Source organism: Anopheles merus, chromosome 2L (assembly GCF_017562075.2).
Source record: "Anopheles merus strain MAF chromosome 2L, AmerM5.1, whole genome shotgun sequence".
Classification (NCBI taxonomy): domain Eukaryota; kingdom Metazoa; phylum Arthropoda; class Insecta; order Diptera; family Culicidae; genus Anopheles; species Anopheles merus.
This window is the reverse complement of record NC_054083.1, coordinates 5,765,643-5,785,596: the sequence shown is the minus strand read 5'-3', so window position 1 is coordinate 5,785,596 and position 19,954 is coordinate 5,765,643. Positions and strand designations below refer to the sequence as shown.

Genomic DNA, 19,954 nt, shown 5'->3' with positions numbered 1-19,954 from the left:
TGGTGTATGTACGTTTAGATCATAAATTTATTCAAAATTCATTCATTAAACCATCCCGCCGCTGCCACAATTAGTGCCACGAATTGCTTAAAGTCTAGTAAATATCGCCATAAATTTCTCTCCGCTCATGCGAGTTACTTTTTGACCTTCTTCGCTGCTATCCAGCAACTTTGGGGCGAGAATGTCCTCCTGAGCTTCAATGTCTGTCAAACGCTTGAAGCATGGATGCTCTTCGATATGCTTACACATCCATTCGTGCAGCTCTCGCACGTCGGTTACAGTATAAATTTTGCCTCCTGGACGCAGCACGTACGCATATTCACTCAGCAGGGTTGGGTTAATAATGCGCCACTTGTGTTTCGCCTTTTTGAAGTGCGGATCCGGATACAGGAAGAACAACTTTTCCAGCTGATGTTTTCGGAAGTAGTTGGGTAAGTATTTCATGGCGTTCGTGCGAATGCAAGCGATGTTCTCATACTTTCCCTTGTGCCGCTGGCGTAGTGCTTTAATACGGTCCATCACATAATCGGACACTTTAACACGAATCTCCATACCGATAGCCAGCTTGTCTGGAAATGTTTCGCCCAGTGTTACCAGAAACCCACCATATCCGCAACCAATGTCGGCAAATACAACCTGACGGTTACCAATGTTGGGATAGAGTTCATTCCAGTTGCTCAATTCCGGTAACAAGGGGTAATCGAAGCTATGATCAGCAATCGGATTCGAGTGGGCCCGTTGACGATAGAATCGTTTTTGGGGCAGTCTCACATGATCGTCAATAGCCTCTTCCATGGTATGCGTTCTGTACGGTTAATGAATGAAGCTACTATTTTGAGTTATCTGCATAGCATTACCGCAGTCTATTTGCTTGTTGATGGTCCACAATATATTGGAATTGAAACTTTCGCAATGTGTATGTAATGCCGGTATCGCGTGTTCCTGGCTGTGTTGTTTTGATCGATGTTTGCCTGTCACTGGCAAGCGATACCGGATTTGACACGGACATGGCGAGGATTTTTGACGTTCGAATATTGCTGCATCTCGCTCATTTTCTCTACCCGGCCTTTTCTTGCCTACAGTGCTCATTTCGAAGTGAGTTTGTGTGCCTCCTCGAGCCTCCTAAGCAGCGAAACGAGACCCAGACGGTTAACTGTTTGAACAGGAACGGAAGAAACCCGCCCCGTTTAGAAGCGAGTTAAATAAAATAAAAATAAAACCAGTAATGACATCAAAGTACGAAAGATCGTAACAGTGCATTTATTTTGCCTACAAATCTAGCATTTCATCCGCTATGTCTTCGTCCTGATCGCTTTCACTGTCGTTATCCGATTTATTTTTACCAGATGATGTTAAACTCTGTTTTCGCTTCCCATCGTGTGTACTATCGATCACTTTCAGCAACGAACGCCAAAAATTCATAGGTTTGGCAAATTCTACCAATACGCGAAAATTCCCAGCAATCGACAATGCCATCTCTTCCAATCTTTTATCGGCTAGGTGCATTCGGCTTGGTTCAATCTTTTGCACGTATTTTCGGATTTCTTGCTGAAAGGGATAATAAACAGCAATCATTTTCTCCACGATTGTTGTCTAAAAAGAAAAAGCAAAACACATGAACGTTGACAGTTACAGTAGATATAACAGTCTCATTTACCATTTCAGTCTCATTTTGTGATTGAGTAGCTTTTAAACGAGATCTTTTCGATGAAGGTCCTTCATTTGCGTCGTCATTCATTTCATCATCTTTTGATGTTGTACTCTTTGCAAGTTTTGCTTTATCGCGGTTTCTTACATCACACATACATTTAAATACGTAAATTAAATCGATGAGTGTATCAACCCCTTGGGAGCATTCTACGTATTTGCCTTTTATTAGTTGTTGATGAATTTTGTTAACGTTCTTCAGCAATTTCAACAGACTAATATCATCTATATTTTCTACAAAGAAATCATAAATGGCACAACGCTTCTGTAACGATTTTTCGTCCCTTCCAGCCAGATCACACACTTCATTGCCGATTTCAGATGCTGGAAACATATCACTTTCTGCATATTGCTGTTTAAAAGTGAAAGATTGAATTAATTCAAACATGAATAAATTCATTACCAATAACAAGTTATAAACTAACATACCAGATAATTGTTAAACACGTATACACACTCCAAAAACGATACTTTCAATAGCTTCTCATTCTTTGAGTTAACGTACAGCTGGATTACGTAGAATGCTTGAGCGGCGATATGATCATTCTCGTCGATGATCAGCTTCAGAATGTTCAACAATACACTACCACGCATTTTGACATAATCCTGTAAGATCAACTCGTTTAGATTGTTCAAGGCCACACTCCGCACCGTTAAGTATTGTGAGCTTAGTTGTCCGATTACTGTTGAAATGGAAGAGTCCACCAAAGACGTGTGTCTGAAAAATATAACAATACAAAAAAAAAACTTTAAATATATAATGTTTAGGCTTCCAAAAGCGATACAAACATACCTTTTGCATAAATCGGCAAAAGCTGTAATTAATGTGCATAAAATGCTTTGATCGATATATTTAAATTTCAATATTCTATTAAAATCAGCTATCACTGTCGTCGCCAGAGAACCGTCGCGTAAACCAAATCTTGCCAATACTATTATAGTTACATTAATTTTACGCGATTGATCGGTCTGAACCAACACTAAAGTAAAAGAAAAACATGAAAAAGATCAACAATTGGTAAAACCGTTTGATAACATGTTTGATTACTGTAACTACTATACGTACGGCCTTTTTCATTAGCAGCGACATGCGCTAAATACTTCAATAGTATATTAACTATGTTGCTATCCGGTTTAACGTTTAAATCGGTTGCTGCTTCTGCGTACACGAGTAGGCTGATCAGATATCGCTCATTAGTCACGTGGGCACTCGTATAATGGGTGCAGTAGTGTAACAAATATTCCGCACTGCTATCACGTATATCTGCAATCCAGGATTCATCAACGATCCCATCAGCTTTTCGCTTTATCATGCAGCATAAGCTGTATATATCACCGACCAGTGATATGTTGGTACTGCCGGTGCGCAGTAGATCGCTTAAAATTTTGAACAGGTGATTTAGACCCGATCTCGAGAAGTCAGACAACCACGATTTGATCACGGAAAGGATATACTGCAGACATATTGGTGAATTGTACTGCACAAACACATTGCAAGAATAAATGAAATTAGTTGGCAGCCGTTAATTAGGAGAAAAGCACATAGTTACTTAGCTTACCGTGTCTTGTTGAAGGATATCATTCATTGTTTTAATTACCAAGTCCGGATTGCGCGATTTCATTTTGTTTGCTATAATCGACAATATGATCCAAGCTTCACTACAGTTGACTGTGAAGATATGAGACTCTATGATGCTAAGATTTTTCGGCCTTTAGAGAAAGGAAAATGGTAACGTTAGCGCAATGAATGCACAATGAAAAGAAACTGGAATGATCAACACTTACGTCAAAATTGATTTCTGTATCCAAGAATCGACGGCTGATTTGAGGACATTTATTTTACCAATGACCAAAATGGCGCGGACGATCATCCATGGTGTAAATACTTTACGAGACGACGAGTCTTCGTAGCGGCATATGCTATCAAACACGTTTATTTTCAGGCTCTCCATTGCAGATTCTTTCAGTTTTTGGTCCACATCATCCAGGAAAAATAGTAAACATTTTGACCATAACTTTATCAGTGGCAAATAGTTTGGATACAGTGCTAACAGTTTATTGAGCACATTCAAAGTGGTACGACGCATCAGCATAACCGGGTCTTTTGCTAGTTTAGCAATGACATACTCAAATATCGGTTCATCGATCCGATTTCTGTCCAGTTCAAGGATACACTCCAAGCAAGACAGAGCAACTCGTCTTATTGCAGAAATTGGCGATAACATTGCATCGTACATGGTATTCGGCAAGGATGTCAGCATTTCTTCGATTGCTTCAATGCCTGGCACATCCGAGGATATCTTAGGTCTCGGGCGAGCTGTATCGCCGACCAGCCCGTCGTTACAATCGGATGGTTTGTTATGGATGGATACGGTATGCTGACTAAAGTTGAGCACATTCCGAGATATGCCTAGTTCAAGCTCGGCCGTTTGAAAAAGCTCTTCCACGTCATTCATCTGCAGGTAATTTTTTTCATCCTCATCTGCATGCGGCGAATAGAAGGCATTTCGAAATATGCGCTTCATGGTTTTATTACCATTCTGTAGAATTTTTAACAAACATTGGAATGCCTTTAGCTTTACCGTGTTTGACTTTTCAAGTAATTTTTTTCCCAACACCTGGAGCAAATCTATTTCTCGCGGTACATTCGAAATCTCCGACTGGAACAGTTCCCAGTCGACGGTGCAATCAACGACTGCTAGCTTAGTAATCATCTCAACAATGTTAATCCGAGTTCCGGCGTCTGAGTGCGTCTCTATCTGCTTCAAATAGTCGATAATGGAGACGTTACATTTGTTGTACATGGTAAGCTCATAGTGTACAGCAGCGTCAAGCAAAATTGCATAATCATCAGGTCGTGAGAACACTTTCGGAGGATTCGTTAGAACCGATTTTATGAAATTCGTGAGTACCGCACATGTGTCTTTTGAGTTTTGCTCAAGCAGCCGCAAAAATAAGTTGTGTACGTTGAAAGCACCGGGTTTGTTTTTATACTCAGCCGTATAAAATATGGCAGTTCTATTCAGAATCATGCTTATAGTTGTCTGGCATTCGTTATGGTCGTCATGTTCTGGCAAGCAGATAATGCTAAGCGTAGTAAATATCTTTTCTGCCAATTGCTCCGCTTCTGCCCGACTCTGAGCGTGCTTGATACAGTAAATAAGCAGGGTTTTTAATGTATCAACTATTTTGATCTTGGAAGTAGAGCAGTTTTTTAGCGTCATACATCGAAGCAGTAGATGTAAATCATCCAGCACGGACATGTAATCCAACATCAAACGTCTTGCTTCAGTTATAGTGTTCATTCTTCCTTGGGAGCCATTTACGTTACTGGATTTGCGGAGATGATCAATTATTTTAAAAACATCCAAACTTTTCGAAAACACGCATTCATTAAACACTGTTGTTTGCTTCTGCCCAGGAGTGGTCAATAAAACGATGTACAATCTAGCCGAACAAATAGCGAGCTTTATGTGTACCGTTTTCGTTGGTTCTAACTCTGCTAGGCAAATCATAGTGTAAACGAAGGTTAAGAAATCTTCGATATTGATCTTTTTTGATAAATATTGCCAATTATCGTACTGATCGTATAGTCCAGCTGTATTGCGAATATTTTCCACTTCTCGCACTATGTCGCGCATCAAATCTTCTAACTCCGGATCATGTAGCGCTCGTTTTACCATTGCGATGCTGCGCAGATCATTGCACTTGGAAACTTTCGCGAAAGAATCTCCATTGTCCGCTTGATTGCTGTTGCTATCGTTGCTTGAAGGAGGAATATCATGCCCTTGCTCATCACACAATTGATCTACACGCTCTATCGACACCGAAGAATCGAAATAGCTAGGTAGTTGATTCAACAACAGGTGAACGTGCGTTGGAGCCATTTTAGACGGGCTCACGCACTCTTACCGTTCAAAACAACAAAGTGTAAAAAGTAAACATTAAACATACACACACAAACATACTGTCTAATCAAAGCCAGCTCTGTCAATTCTGCATACTTTCTCACAGAAATGTTGTCCTTTCGCTAGTGATTGGGCCCATAGTGACGTTTTTGTGCTGCGAACCGGAAATACAATGAAAAAGAAAACTGAGATTATGGGCAAGAAAACACGAGGTAATGGCCAAGCTAGGCTTGTTTAGACCATAGTTGTATAAACCTTGAACTGTGGCAGAAAAGATTCCCTTCAAATATATTTCTGTATGTGTGACGTGACACACTTATTCTGAGCATCGTGGTCATCGTAAGTGCCTTCTTGATTATATTTCCTCTATTATCCTATATTATTTTGTTGTATGATTAACTTATAATCCAAGTACTGCGACTCATACCAGGCTATGTGCGTTGTGGTAGTATTAATTATTATCATGAATTAAGCTATTTGCTTGATTTTATCTCCTACATTTCTTGTGGTGCCATGTGCATCGGACATTTTTTTAAATTGTTCATCTAAAGCGTTGATTTGCGGTGCTGTAAATTCCCTACAGTTGAATATAATTTTAGCAACAGTGCATCCTTTTGTTGAACATGCTACAAGTGAAGCATCAAAAGTGAAATTTTCTAAAGTAAATCTTGTCAATCGATTGAATCAGGTAGTTCTGTTCATATATGTATGGTTTGCGTATATGTGTGTGAGAGTGTAGACGGTGCAAAGATTGTTCGAAACACAAAAAGCATCCTTGCCCGCATAGTGCGTATTTATTACCAAGTAAAATAATTGGAACAGTACATTAAATGGCAAAAGTAAACAATTGACATTGCTTGATGATTCCGGAGATGATTTGTTCTTTCTTCATTTCATGATTGCTTTTTGCGTCTACATGCGCACGCATGCTCGAGTACCATGATGCCAACGATACGCACACACAAATACACACAAAGATGGCGTGTGCGTGTACAACGTACGATGTTTCACTAACACAAAGATACACTCAATGGATTTACATTGTTCCAGTCATAGCCACGGAAAACGTGCGACAATGGTATTAGAACATAATTACAATATAAGTGATAATACATCCCAAATTACTGTTTCAAATTCTTACATTTTCAAGGCAACAAATATTAATTAGAAACCTGTCGAAAATAATAGAAATCAAATTCGAGTGACAGGAAATGCAATGAAGTTAGATGTGTTGTAGTGTGTGTAAGAGAGAAGATTTGTGAGTCTGTAGTAGTGAAATAAATAAATAGCACACACAGAAGCAAAGTGGGAGATGCGAACCAAGAAAGCTCGAGAACCGAAAGTCTAAGTTAGTACTGTTTGTTCCAAACCACGATTGGATGCATCTCGCAGCTCCCGTGGTAAAATTTATTTTTTATTTTGCTCAAACATACAGAAAATTATACAGTGCATAGAGCTAGCTCCAGAAGCAAGTAAATCTTTGCGAACTTTTACCAACAGTTCGTAAAGACCATACACATTGCCGTTCGCTTCGCTTGCAGGTAAGAGAAGTGAAATCTAGAGAAGAACTGTACATGGAGTACAAAATGAAGGAAGGCAGTGGTCAGTCATGCAAAAAAAATAAGTTGGAAGAACGTAAGCGTTTGCTGGTGTAGAGTGAAGTTAACAAATGATCCTCGTCAACGCATTATTTTTCTACCGATGTGAATATTCACTTCATTCGTCGTATTAAATTGGTCAATTTTGAACAGTGATGATACATCAATGGCGTATTAACATGTATGAAATTGGTTAAATCGCGTAGTATTCTTGTAGCGCCGTGAGGAACCATCTTTGCCTGCTTTGTCTTTTGCATCGTCGTAGATAACGAGACTTGTGTGCGCTGTAAAAGAACGTTTGAGTGTATGACGAAGGTCGTTTGTACATTTATAGTGGGGAGGTATGGTGGAATCGGTGCGTGTCGCATGTACCTACCATCTTTCTTGGTTGAACAAACATTTCTGTTGCAGGAACTCGGTCCAATTGCTTTGTGTGATTTTTTTAAGCAGTGCAATAGTCATGGACGGACGATAGGAGGGTGCTTGAGTATATGCATGATAAAATTACGCATACTCTCCACCATTGCGACAACCACTGATGTAAGGAAGGATAGGATTTTTAACAGTAGAATATATTTGGTAAAATTACTTGGCGATAATTTAAATAGCAAAGTATGTAATCAATTGTTTATTATAGTTTCCTCAAACATCTTATCCCTCGAAAGGAAACGTAGCGATTTAAGGCGAGGATGTATTTTTAACTCACTCGCGACATTCGAATCATCGAGTTGTTTGACGTATTTTCTTTTGACGCGAATACATCATGTGGCCCTGCTATCAATGCCACAAGATTGATTGTAAATTGTTCACATGTGCTTCGGAAGCATCAGCGTTGATTCCCCGCATCCATTCTAAGCTCTTCTCATAAGCGTAGTTCGGGTGGCGAAAAAAAAATCTCCGCTCACTGAAGCTTTCTCTTCTTTTTGTATACTTCCTTTATGGTCGATGATGATGATGGTGGAAGTGTAGTGGTGAGTTACGATTCCAGCTTCACTTACACTAATGAATTGTATGTGTATGTGTGAATCGCCAAAGCGAGAAAATAAAAGCTGCAGGCACGACAAGCTTTTTTTGAATGGAATGTTACCGCTTGGACCTAGACCCTTATAATAAGCATGTGCTGTTTAAATAATACATATTATACACTACACGAATCCATATTTTATGTAGATCAGTTAATATTGTACTTAGAGCAAATATTCAAAAATCTAGTGTTAATGTTGCAGGGTAAGATTATATTAAATTTTGACCTCATTTCGCATCGTGCATCAGCCGATTTGGGTAGTGTTGCTTTGTCCATTTTTGCATCTCGTTTGCGAATCATTGTGAGCCATCGGTCTATGGACAATCTTTCTCTTCCAGAAATGAGGTGATTCATGTTACACTGCATTTTGCGTAAGACACGACATGAATGAAGCATTTTGCGGAAATAATTCCTGAAAGCAGAGAATTTAGATAGGACGGGTAGCAATGCGTCATTTGTTCTGACATCAACAAAACGTTTGAACCACATATTAAAGTTTCAGGCTTTGTAGGGGGGTTATAAAATAAATTTTAATAACAATGGATGGACGCCCTGTGCATGCGTACTATGCATATCTCAGTGTGTACCCAAAAATTAATTATTCACTATGTTGTTACATGATTTTAAAAGCGCTTTAAATCACATAGGACGAATTTGGAAGTGAGCGTATGATTTTTTTTTACTGTGTCATATTTTTTGCATAGCTGGGCGACCTCAATCGGGTGTGTTATATGGGTCATAGCGATGCACTTCTTTCTTCATTTTTGTTTTTATTTACTCGCCTTATTTGCGTTTCGGGACTACGGGAGTCACACAAAGACAGTAAGGTAACTGGCGTGTTAATGAATGAGTGCCGAAAAGCATTCTACTATTCTTTAAATGTATTTTGTATTTAAATATGGTGAATCATACAGGTAGATCAAGAGCTCTGATACATCTACGCGATCTACGTGAAATAGCAGATAAGTGTGTTTTTTTTAATTGATAAATTATTGGAGCAAATTGTATCAATTTCAAACGTACATTCTATTAGCAAAACGGCAAAAATGTTATAAATGTTATACGCAAAATTGTTTGCATTTTTTGTGTAGTTAAAAAATCTTTAATTGAAAAGTTTTAGTAAATACCTGCCTGGATCCAATAAAATGTCGAATTTTGTAGCTAAACCCGCTGAAAGCAAACGAAAAAAGTGAACGATATTTTAAAAACACGTTTTACACATACATTGAAAATAGTCTGGTCAAAAGTCAAGAATAGTTATCAAACAATTGAACACATTTTCTGTAAAGTACGAGGTTAAGTACACAGTGATTATGTTTGAGAAACCGCCCTTTGGTTTGGAATTCAAGCGTTTGAGGTGAAGGAGCATCGTTTGATTTTATTTTCTTGTGCCATAGACCAGTTTCTTGATCTTGAACAGTTCTTCGTGTCGTGCCCTTCAACTCGCAAAACTCGTCCCGGCAAAAGATCACTTACCTCTAGTCGTGTAGCCTACAACCGTACAGTTATATTGTCTAAGCGCGTTGCCCAGCGGTACGATGGTTGGTTCGTATAGGAGATAGAGAAAGAGGGAGGATAACATCGTGTTCCATTAGCCGCATAATTATTGTTTCAGCGCTTTTCTTTTTAACCACGGCGAACTGCTCTTCTCGCTCTCGCAGGCAATCTTTCAATTTCGGAGAGTTGCCCATTGCTGTTTGTTCACCGCAGTAAGAAGCTGAAGAGCAATGGCCCAAGAATGGTAAGCAAGGTTCTCATTGTGCAGAGAAAGGAACGGGGTTTACTTTTTTCCTTCATGGCGTCTGAAGGAGTCATTGACCTGCCATTGGAATGATCTGAAGAAAAAAGAAGCGCACTAAAGAGATAGCCAAATGGTGTGGTGCAGAGGAATGACGCGCCATAGAATTTACGGCTCAACGTTCAACGTGACTTATAGAATCGATTAAGTTTGGTTATTATGTATAAGCAGAAGCAAAGTCTTCATCTTATTTGAAATGAAGTTTTTGTAGTTGTAATGTTGAATTAAACGTTCACGATGCACAGTGTGTTAAATTAAAGCTGAACTTTTATTTTTGTTTTCTAATTTCAGGCATAGTGTTTTCCAGCTTATGGTAAAAGCATTCTCGGTGTAACGCGTGTGCTTGGAAAGCTAAGCCCCGGTCGAGGTTGTGTGATCTTGCGATCGAGCACGAATTGGCTGGTGGAAAAGAATAGAAATTAAGAGAGAAAAGGAACGTGCAGGCTACGTGGCGTAGTGGTGTGTTCATTTCTAAGGTTACGTGTGTTAGTACATTTCTTTCTTGTATATCAGCATCATCCAACGTTAGTGTGTATCTCACATACTAATACAACGGTGAACGCAACAAAGAAGTAGAAAATAAAACGCATAGTGCTTGTCGTACCGGAACCAACTGAACGAACCACAATAATTCTTACCCTCTCGAGGATAATTCTTACACTCGCTTGTTAGTTCAGAAACCAACAAAGGAATCCAAGAATTCGCCCTTGGAATTCCAAGAACGATTGTAGTGGTGGTGTGCTCATTTTCGTTAAGCTAACTTTTTCTCTCTGTTGTGATCGCGCTGTGAAGCGCATCTACACGTGAGTAAAATTCGGTCCCTAACGAAAGCTCTAACGCCTCAGCACCACAACACCAAAGAATACCACCAGGCAGCGGGACAGCAGCCGCCCCTGCCTAGCAACAGTAGTCAATTTTCTTCTTCCACCATTCCGGGAAAAATTGAAAGGGTAGCGGTTCCGCCGTCTGTCGGATTGCGGAGTGCATATCCTACTGCTGGTGCATCGCCAACCTTCAAGACGGAAGACCCGAGGCAAACGGGGACAGAGTCTCGCGCCACGGGGAGGGAAAATCCAGTCCCCCCCGCTAGCCGACGCTGGGTCCCTCCATCCCTGAGACCGCAACATGGGCTCACCGAAGAGGCCAGAATTGATTCGATTTTTCGAAAAGTAAGTAATTGCCATTCCTTTCCCACTTACATATTTTATGGCTGCTCGTGTTTTGGCAACGGGTTTCTATATCTTTTTTCATTAATTCGCCATCCAGGTTCGTGGTATTCTAAACAAACTAACCCCAGAGAAATTCCAGAAACTTAGTGATGAACTGCTTAAACTAGATCTGAACTCGTCGAAAATTTTGAATGGTGTCATACTGCTGATCTTCGACAAGGCTTTAGATGAACCGAAGTACTCGTCTATGTACGCACAGCTGTGCAAGCGTATACAAAAAGAGCTAGAAACCGACATCGACAAGAGCAAGTCCAGCACCTTCCTGCAAATTCTGCTGAACGTCTGTCGCGACAAGTTCGAGAATCGCGTACAGTACAGTGAGAAGATCATCAATTCTGAAAGCACACTTACCGATGATTTGGAGGAAAAGAAAAATGTCGCTAAACAAAAGATATTGGGCAATGTTAAGTTCATCGGCGAGCTGTATAAACTCGGCATGCTGGTCGAAGCTCATCTGCACAAGATGCTCCGCTCGCTTTTCACCAACAAATCTAGCTCATCGACGGAGAAGAACTGCGAGGACATGGAATGTTTGGCCCAGCTCATTCGGACATGCGGAAAGAATTTGGATACAGAGCTGGGAAAACAGCTGATGGATCAGTACTTTGAACGGATGGAAAAGTATTCGCAATCGCAATCGATGTTTCCACCGCGCATCCGGTTCATGCTGCGCGATCTGATCGAGTTGCGTAAGAATAACTGGACACCGCGAAAGGTGGCTTTGGTCGAGGGCCCTGCACCGATACAGGAACTGAATCATGACGATGATGTGCTTCCGCCCGGACTCAATCACTTGCGAAATCGAGATCGCGATTACCGCAATATCGATCGCAGTGAGCAACGCGATTGGATAGGCAAGTTTTCGTTAAATTTGCATAATCTGAACGACGGTTTCAACTTACTCAGTGTGTCCAGCCCATCTCCGCTGCTTCCATCAAGGTATGTAGCTGTATATTGTATGACAATTTAACATTCAATTATGACTGTCAGTTATGTTTGGCATTCAAGTAAAAAATAAAATATGTTAAGTCATTTGCTACTAACTAAGTACGGCCGGAAGCGCTAGCCCTTCCTACTGAATAAAAAGGCCATATACTGCTACGCACTAAGATACTTTGTATTTTTACCATGTAACCAGAGTGACGTTTAGTCGGTTCATTTGAGGATCGAACCTAGTTCCGGCTTTACAGATACCAGAATATTTACCATTAGAAAATCTGCCTTCTCTCTTTCTCGAATTTCACTGCATTGTGTTAATTTTCGGCTTTTTTTTATTGTTTCTCAATAGCTATAATCAATCGTCAAATGGCTACGGAAATCGTGACCATCGCGATAATGGAGGTGGTGGTGGCGGCGGTGGTAACTATCGCATGCATAATAACCGGAACAACCAGAATAACTATGGCAACAACAATATGCGTTACAACAAACACAACAACCATCACCATCAGGGCAGTGGTGGTGGCGGTATGAGAGATGGTGGGAATGGCTTGCACTCATCGTCATACGGTGGAAACTCGGGCATGATGAGCAATAAAGACTTGGCCCCCCGCTTCAAGCGCAATTTGATGACGCCTCCGCAGAATCCTGTCGAGGAGCTACAAATGCGCCCAACCCCAAATAGTCTACTGTTTAAAGCTAATATGAACATTAAGCCCCAACTGCCCATATCTTCCTCAATTGGTGGTGGGACTATTGGAGGTGCAAAGACCAGTTTCAATGGACCGTCTTTGAGCGAGTTTCCATCGCCTCTAACAACTCGCACACTGCTTAGCGAGCAGCGTAATGCAGGCCAAATTAACAATAGTGCCTTCCCCGCTGGCAATAACAGTACGGGCACTGGTGGAAGCTTTGGTGGACCTGCGGGTAGTGCGATGTCGTCCACTGTTGTCCCACGTCCAGGAACTCAAAGCGACAATAGCGGCGGTGTCAACATGATGACCACGGGCAGAAGTTCTGGGGGGTCTCAACAGCCTGCCAGTCAAACTATCTCTTCAAATGTAATGAACCACCGTCATCAGCAGCACACTTCACAAGGGCCGCGACAGTTAGGAGGAAACGAAAATGGAAATGCGCATCTGAATAAACATTATACTGATTTGCATCAACAACATCACCATCACCATCAGGGTCAACAAATTTTGCAAGGACCGATTGGTGATCATGGAAATCGTGAAATGAACGGAGATCGTATGATGAATCATTATGAAGCACCATCTCATAATCGTCAGCATATGGATCCACTGAATCCAAGCTTATTGAATCCAATTAGCGGCATTACTTCAAATAACAGCTCACTCTTGCTTGGTGGCAAACTAACGCAAAAGGAACAAATCGTGAAACAAGCTTCTACTGACAAAACCGAAAAGAAAAAGAAGGACAAAGGCATGAGCAAAGAAGATCACATGAAGCGTGTTGTAACTTTCGTGAGCGACGTAATGTTGGAAAACATAAAACAGCAAATTGAAGACGAAGAACAAAAGAAACATGCTTGCATAGAAGAAAACGAAGAAAAAAATGACATGGAAACTAAGGATGCAACGGTAAAGGAAGTACTGGTGGAGGTCGTTGATAAAAAGGAAGAGCAAGCAACAGAACCCTTACCTAAACCGATCGAAAGCGAACCTGATCAACTGATTGAAAATGCCCAAATTATACACGACAAAATAACTGGACAGGATGATACTGTGCCGAAGGAAAGGAAAATTGATGAGGATGAGAATGAAGCCGCCGACTTGATGGGCAATGAAAAGACAGACATTGGTTCGGAGACTCAAAAGGATGAGCATGATTCGACAACATTGAACAACCAGCAGCAGGAGCCACTCGCCGAAGCTGAAAACACTGCTGAAATGAAAGAACGACAAGAAGATGATGCCATTCCCGCTGCAAATCCGGAATCGGCGGAACCATCAGTTGAAAAGCCAGTAGTGAAGAAACTGTCACTAATGGAAGAGTTGGTGAACGCGTTCTGTGAACTAAAGCTTCCGGAAAAATTCATGCGTGATGCCATGATTGCAATTCTAAATCAGGTGCTTGATCGAAACGATGCGTTCCATGCTAAGACGATTGATTTTTTGCAGATTCTCAACAAGGAAAGTAAACTGTCTCATAGCGCTGCTCTGGAATCGTTCAAATCGATTGTCAATGGAATGAACGAAAAGGAAAAAACTATTCCCAAGATAACTAGCATCATTGCGTCACTGTTAGCTAGAGCCGTTGCGGTTAATCTGTGCGGGCTCGCCGATGTTGCCAACTTTACTGAAAACGGTCAACATTATCCACTGTTTTTGCTCGTTTTGCAACACTTGCACAAACAGCTTGGCAAACAGCCACTTCAAGAACTGTTCAACAAAAGCAAAGTTAATTTGATGGCCAGTCTTCCGGAGTGTGATCGTACCAAGGATCGTATGGCTGAAATTCTGGAAGACCGTAACCTAAACTTCCTGTACCCATTGTTACGCGTGCAAGCGGAACTGTGGAAGCAGATTCTGTCGGATGCTAATCCACAGCAATTCTACAAATGGATCAAAGAAAACGTCGAATCATCATGTTATGCAGAGCCAGGTTTTATCGTAGCTATTATGACGGTTCTGCTTAAATATATTCATCAGGTATGTAGTAATTATTGTACCATTTAATATTTAAGTTTTTTTCACACTTATTCTTTATACTCTCCTATGTGCTCATACCAGGAATCGGAAAATTTAAAGGAAGACAAAAAACGCATCGAAAAAGAGAAGGAAATTTTAACCAAGTACTGTCCAGTACTGAACGCCTTCCTAAATGGCAATAATGATCTGCAGTTGACTGCTGTGTATGCAATTCAAGTTTACTGGTATAGCATTGGCTATCCAAAAGGTACTAACTAAGTCACTCTATATGCGACGTAAAATTATGTTTAATAATATTTAATATATTATATATTATTTAATATTTATTCTGTTTTTACTCTCTTAGGTGTTCTTTTGCGCTGGTTCCAAGAGATGTACGAATTGAGTGTCATCGAGGAGGACGCATTCTTGCGGTACAAGGAAGACGTCACCGATATTTATCCAGGCAAGGGCAAGGCACTGTTCCAGGTTAATCAATGGCTCACGTGGTTGGCGGAGGCCGAAGACGAGGATGACGACGAAGAGGATTAAAAACATTATTGACAACATTACAGTCGATCATCATAGAATAATAATTATTCAGCGCGCATCTTGATTTGAAATCAGCATAAGTACTGCTCTACTGAGGGCTATTTATGGACGTATCTTTGCATTGCACAGTAGATGCACCATAGGAACACTGCTGTTTGGCATCCTGGTCGTACAATAATTCATGAATATTAGGATTTACTACTTTTTTTTACAAGTGTGCGCTTCATAGTTGGTTAATGCTATTTGCATCATTCGCATCGAAGCGAGAGAAAAGAACGTTGCTTCATAACGATGATTGAGGATCCGCCTGCCGTGTTCCTCAACTGATTTTTCTTTTTTTAATAACAATTGTGATCAACTCTCTCCTGCTAGGGTTGCAATTGATTAATTTTAATATCGGAAAATTTGTATCAGTATGCAATATATTTTTGTTGTTCTGCCAGATTCATCCTGATTAGACAATTGTTGAATAGAAATTTAACATAATACAATTATTTCGTCATCATTTTCTACACTAATAATCAATGCGTGTGAAAATAAATGCACTTAGTAGGGAAAACGTTCTGTTGCTAACTTATATTCTACATGAAAAACACAACAACACCTTGCTACTCCTATTCTAGATGGTTGAGCCTTTCTCGCGCGATTTGAGCTTGGAAATTATTTGCTAATTTTGCTAACAGAAACTACTCTTTTTTGTGTTATCTAACAACAATCTTGAACAAAACTTAATTGGAAGCAAGTAGCATCGTACCCATCTTCGCAATCGATGGTGATCCAAAAACGATTCAAAAGCAGCTATAATAAAATCACTTTATCTAAAACAAACGTTACTATCTTCTTGGTTTGAGATTCGCTGCAACTCCAGGATAAGGAATCGTTTATTTCCACTTTTTTACAATTGATGGAAAGAATAAAGAGTTTCGAATCGCCAAGGAGAATAATACAGATATTGAGAGCTCAATAATCGATTCTTTTATTGCGCTGATCATTAAGGCGCTCGTCACAGATAGTTGACTGTTCTCAATGTAAAGATCTATGATCGTTAGTGTAGCAAAATATCTTATCATGCACATTAAAAAAACGTAAAAAAATGCGTGCACTTCCCTTCTGTATGAAATATGCGCTCCCCCTTTACATTATATTACATTTTGCAACCAATTCTATCGCATTACTTTCCGGCGTCCTTCACAAAACTATACTTTGCAGTATATACACATATTTTGCAGTGAAAGTATGCAAAAGCATAAATGTAAACTATCCAAATGAAACATCAAGATTGGCAGAAGAAAAAATAAATGGTTTTATTTATGATCCAATTGAAATTACGTCGATCGAAAACAGTTGCAATGACATTTTAGCTAATGATAAACCCATCGTTCGTATTCCATCCTCTCTACCAGGCATATGCAAATAACATATTACTGCAGGGTCAGTTATTGGAAAACATTCGGTTTGATTGTTCAAGTAATAAAATAACGTCTATCATGCACAACATTTTGATGTGCACTGGGACTGGGGGTGCATTAATTACCTTGACTGATGTGTATGAATATGTAACAAGTGATAAATCACGAATTGCGAAATAATACCCAGTGGGACCCTTTCTCATAATGAACACGACTGTTTCATTCGAGCAAAGGTCCATTTAGTGTGATCGAGTGAGCGTGTGAAGTGATATTTGATTTTTTTTCGGTTAACATCCTTCAAAATGTAGCGACGTATAATATACATTGTATTAACATTATATTCTATTCCCCAACCACCTCTAACGTTTTACAACAATATGCAATTCAACTGTGAAAGCAGCACATTTTTGTCATGTTAAAGTAAATAGATAAGAGATATTGTATGTTTGTGTAATACGGAACTCTAGACGTTGATAAAATATTATCAATTCAAACAAAACACTTGAAAATGAACGAGTTACATCATTCGATCACTAAATGGACCTTAACGAGTTGAAACAATGGAACAAACGGATTGAGCTCGTTAAGTAAAATTCATCGTATTATACTCGTACGGGTATTTTCAGCATAAGGAAATGTATTTAACATTATTTCTCCGTATTTAAAGTATTTAACGTTTATTTCTAACTTTTCCCGTTTTTTCACCGCGATTTTTGCGATTTTGCATGTAAAAATCCCAGTTGATTGTTCTAGTAGAGCATATTTATTTATTTCATTATGGAAGCTGTTCAAACGGGAACCATTCCAATTCCCGCGACGGATCCATCGATGAATCTCATAAATGGTATGTTTTTTGATTACCTTCGAACGGTAACGTTACAAATTTAACCAATTTTTAGGTTTTTTGAGCACCTCGGTAATAAGAGCTTCTTCCGTTCCTTGGGCAGGTATATTCATGTACTCCCATTTCTGAAAAAGAGCAATAGTAGGCAGTGAATCAGTGGAACTGCAGTGAAATCGTGGCAAGGCCCAATTCCCTCAACTTACCGCATTAAGAGGTAGAGACATTAGAATGCTTTCGTATCGTGCACCGGGCGTGTAAAGGCCGAACTTTGTGCCTCGATCGTATATGAGGTTAAATTCTACATAACGTCCGCGGCGTAACAGCTGCCATTGGCGATGGCGATCGCCGTAGGGATCATTTTTGTGCTGACGCACCAGCGGCAAATAGGAAGGAATTACGGAATGTGCACACGAAGACACGAAGTCGAACGCTCGCTCCGCATCCGGGCCATCCAAATCATCGAAGAAAATGCCTCCCACGCCGCGGCTTTCATTCCGGTGCGGTATGGAGAAGTATTTGTCGCACCACTCCTTAAACTTTGGGTAATACGTGGCGTCATGCGAATCACACGCTTCCTTCAGTGTGCGGTGAAAGTGCTTGGCATCTTCCTCGTTTAGATAGTATGGTGTGAGGTCGGTGCCGCCACCGAACCACCACTGCTTCTGTCCTGTAGAGTCGGTTACTTCGAAGTATCGGTAGTTAAAATGTATAGTCGGGACGAACGGATTGCGCGGATGTATTACTGCGCTTACGCCCACCGCAAAGAAGGGGAGTTCTCCGTCGGCTAACTGTTTGCCGCGAGAACGCATCTGCTGAATTGCACCTTTTGGAAGGTTTCCATGCACAACTGATATGTTTACGCCTGCTTTTTCAAACACATCGCCATCCTGCAGTACACAGGTAATTCCGCCACCACCCTCCTTTCGCTCCCACCGATCAACGAGGAACTTTTTGCCAAAGTTCTCTTCCGCTTCTAGAGAACGGCAGAAATCGTGCTGTATCCGCATCACAAGCTCCTCCATTCGACATTTCATGTCATTTTTATTCGCATCTAACATCTGCCGGCTGCTTATCGGATCCGCCATGTACCGGGATAGGCTGGCAAATTTAGCCGCTGACCCCACGGCTTCCATGTGCACCTCATTCCGGGACAGGCAGTGGTATGCTATAGCGGCAGTTGCTCCTCCGATGCATACCGTTGTTCCAATTATTCTACAACAATCATAAATCAATATAGTATTTGCGTCTGATATGGTTTCTCTCCGGATCTTTCATGCATACCTTATCACAGATGTTGGCTTGCCGATGAAACTACCACTGTGCAAATGCCGTGTGATAAGACGTGTTTTGCTGCGAAGAATTTTAAAAATCATGTCGTATATTTTACTGTACTGCAAAAAAAAATTAATCACTAACAACCGATGTTCACTTTGGCCAGTGTTATTAATGAAACTATTGCCAGGTTTGCTAACACACACTGTTTACAGAAACTATGTTCATGTTCAAAACGAAGAAACTCGTCGAACACACACAGATAGGACGTGTATGAGCTCACGTATTCGCGTCACACTGAACTGTCCGTGGAACTATCGGACGTTTAGGTGACGTTTCGTAGCACCAATATTATAGAAATAAATGTAATATTTATGATAATTACCTACCTACCTCACCAGCTAGCAAAATACTGGAGATCAATTCACCAAAGCTAATAAATCATTGCTATTATAGAAAACAATTTCCGAACGGGACCATCTTTCTTATATACACCTTGAAAGGAAGCACGAAATAGGAAATAAAAAAACTCTGGAAGAAGCTGCTTACTTATCAGCTGGGTAGAATTTTACTTTTCGTATCGACAAAGCGGGAACAAGAAACATTTCTTCTAAAATTCAAGATGTTTCGCATGCAAGGACTTCCACCAACAGATGCCGCGGAGGAGAAACGCAAAGTTCGGCAAGCCGTTCAACAAAATTTGTTCGCCTTTGTGACCCTTTGTGTAGCCATACGAATAGGTGAGAGCATGCTTTCTGGAACACCTAGAAGGTGTTACACAGTGGATCAGACCACGAGCTAATACTTTCCTGTTTGTAATCGTTCACAGCATCCGTTTTAATGGAGCAGTAGGACGGCAGTCGGGAGACATTTGCAGTTACAATTTATTATTTAATAAAGCTTTGTTCTGTTCTTTGTAAGAACACTGTAATACACTGAATAATCATTTGTTGTTTCGTCAACTTTCTTACACAAAATTGGCTTCGCATACCGAAACCTTTGCATCTACGATACTGTGAT

At 40.4% G+C, this 19,954-nt stretch overlaps 4 protein-coding genes and 1 long non-coding RNA gene across 5 annotated transcripts; 2 read left to right on the top strand and 3 right to left on the bottom strand.

Moving 5' to 3' along the window:
• Positions 1–9: 9 nt before the first annotated feature.
• Positions 10–983, bottom strand: LOC121594097 (tRNA (guanine-N(7)-)-methyltransferase). The gene has a single exon (XM_041917048.1). The coding sequence runs from the start codon at positions 793–795 to the stop codon at positions 88–90; it is 708 nt and encodes a 235-aa protein (XP_041772982.1). The 5' UTR covers positions 796–983; the 3' UTR covers positions 10–87.
• Positions 984–1,226: 243 nt separating this feature from the next.
• Positions 1,227–5,744, bottom strand: LOC121594286. The gene is made up of 7 exons (XM_041917385.1): positions 3,493–5,744; positions 3,267–3,417; positions 2,774–3,185; positions 2,501–2,687; positions 2,137–2,425; positions 1,658–2,059; positions 1,227–1,593 (listed from the first exon to the last, which is right to left on the bottom strand). The coding sequence occupies exons 1-7, from the start codon at positions 5,592–5,594 to the stop codon at positions 1,270–1,272; spliced, it is 3,867 nt and encodes a 1,288-aa protein (XP_041773319.1). The 5' UTR covers positions 5,595–5,744; the 3' UTR covers positions 1,227–1,269.
• A 642-nt stretch (positions 5,745–6,386) lies between these two features.
• Positions 6,387–10,579, top strand: LOC121594290. Its single transcript, XR_006004933.1, has 4 exons — positions 6,387–6,401; positions 6,488–6,693; positions 6,766–7,156; positions 10,327–10,579. It is a non-coding gene; the product is annotated as an uncharacterized LOC121594290 (long non-coding RNA).
• A 239-nt stretch (positions 10,580–10,818) lies between these two features.
• Positions 10,819–16,939, top strand: LOC121594287 (eukaryotic translation initiation factor 4 gamma 2). Its single transcript, XM_041917386.1, has 5 exons — positions 10,819–11,204; positions 11,302–12,203; positions 12,553–14,878; positions 14,960–15,125; positions 15,225–16,939. Exons 2-5 carry the CDS (start codon positions 11,452–11,454, stop codon positions 15,407–15,409), a joined length of 3,429 nt encoding a protein of 1,142 aa, XP_041773320.1. The 5' UTR covers positions 10,819–11,204; positions 11,302–11,451; the 3' UTR covers positions 15,410–16,939.
• A 619-nt stretch (positions 16,940–17,558) lies between these two features.
• Positions 17,559–19,204, bottom strand: LOC121594289 (oxygen-dependent coproporphyrinogen-III oxidase). Its single transcript, XM_041917388.1, has 3 exons — positions 18,944–19,204; positions 17,866–18,874; positions 17,559–17,787 (listed from the first exon to the last, which is right to left on the bottom strand). The coding sequence occupies exons 1-3, from the start codon at positions 19,033–19,035 to the stop codon at positions 17,695–17,697; spliced, it is 1,194 nt and encodes a 397-aa protein (XP_041773322.1). The 5' UTR covers positions 19,036–19,204; the 3' UTR covers positions 17,559–17,694.
• Between the last annotated feature and the right edge of the window lie 750 nt (positions 19,205–19,954).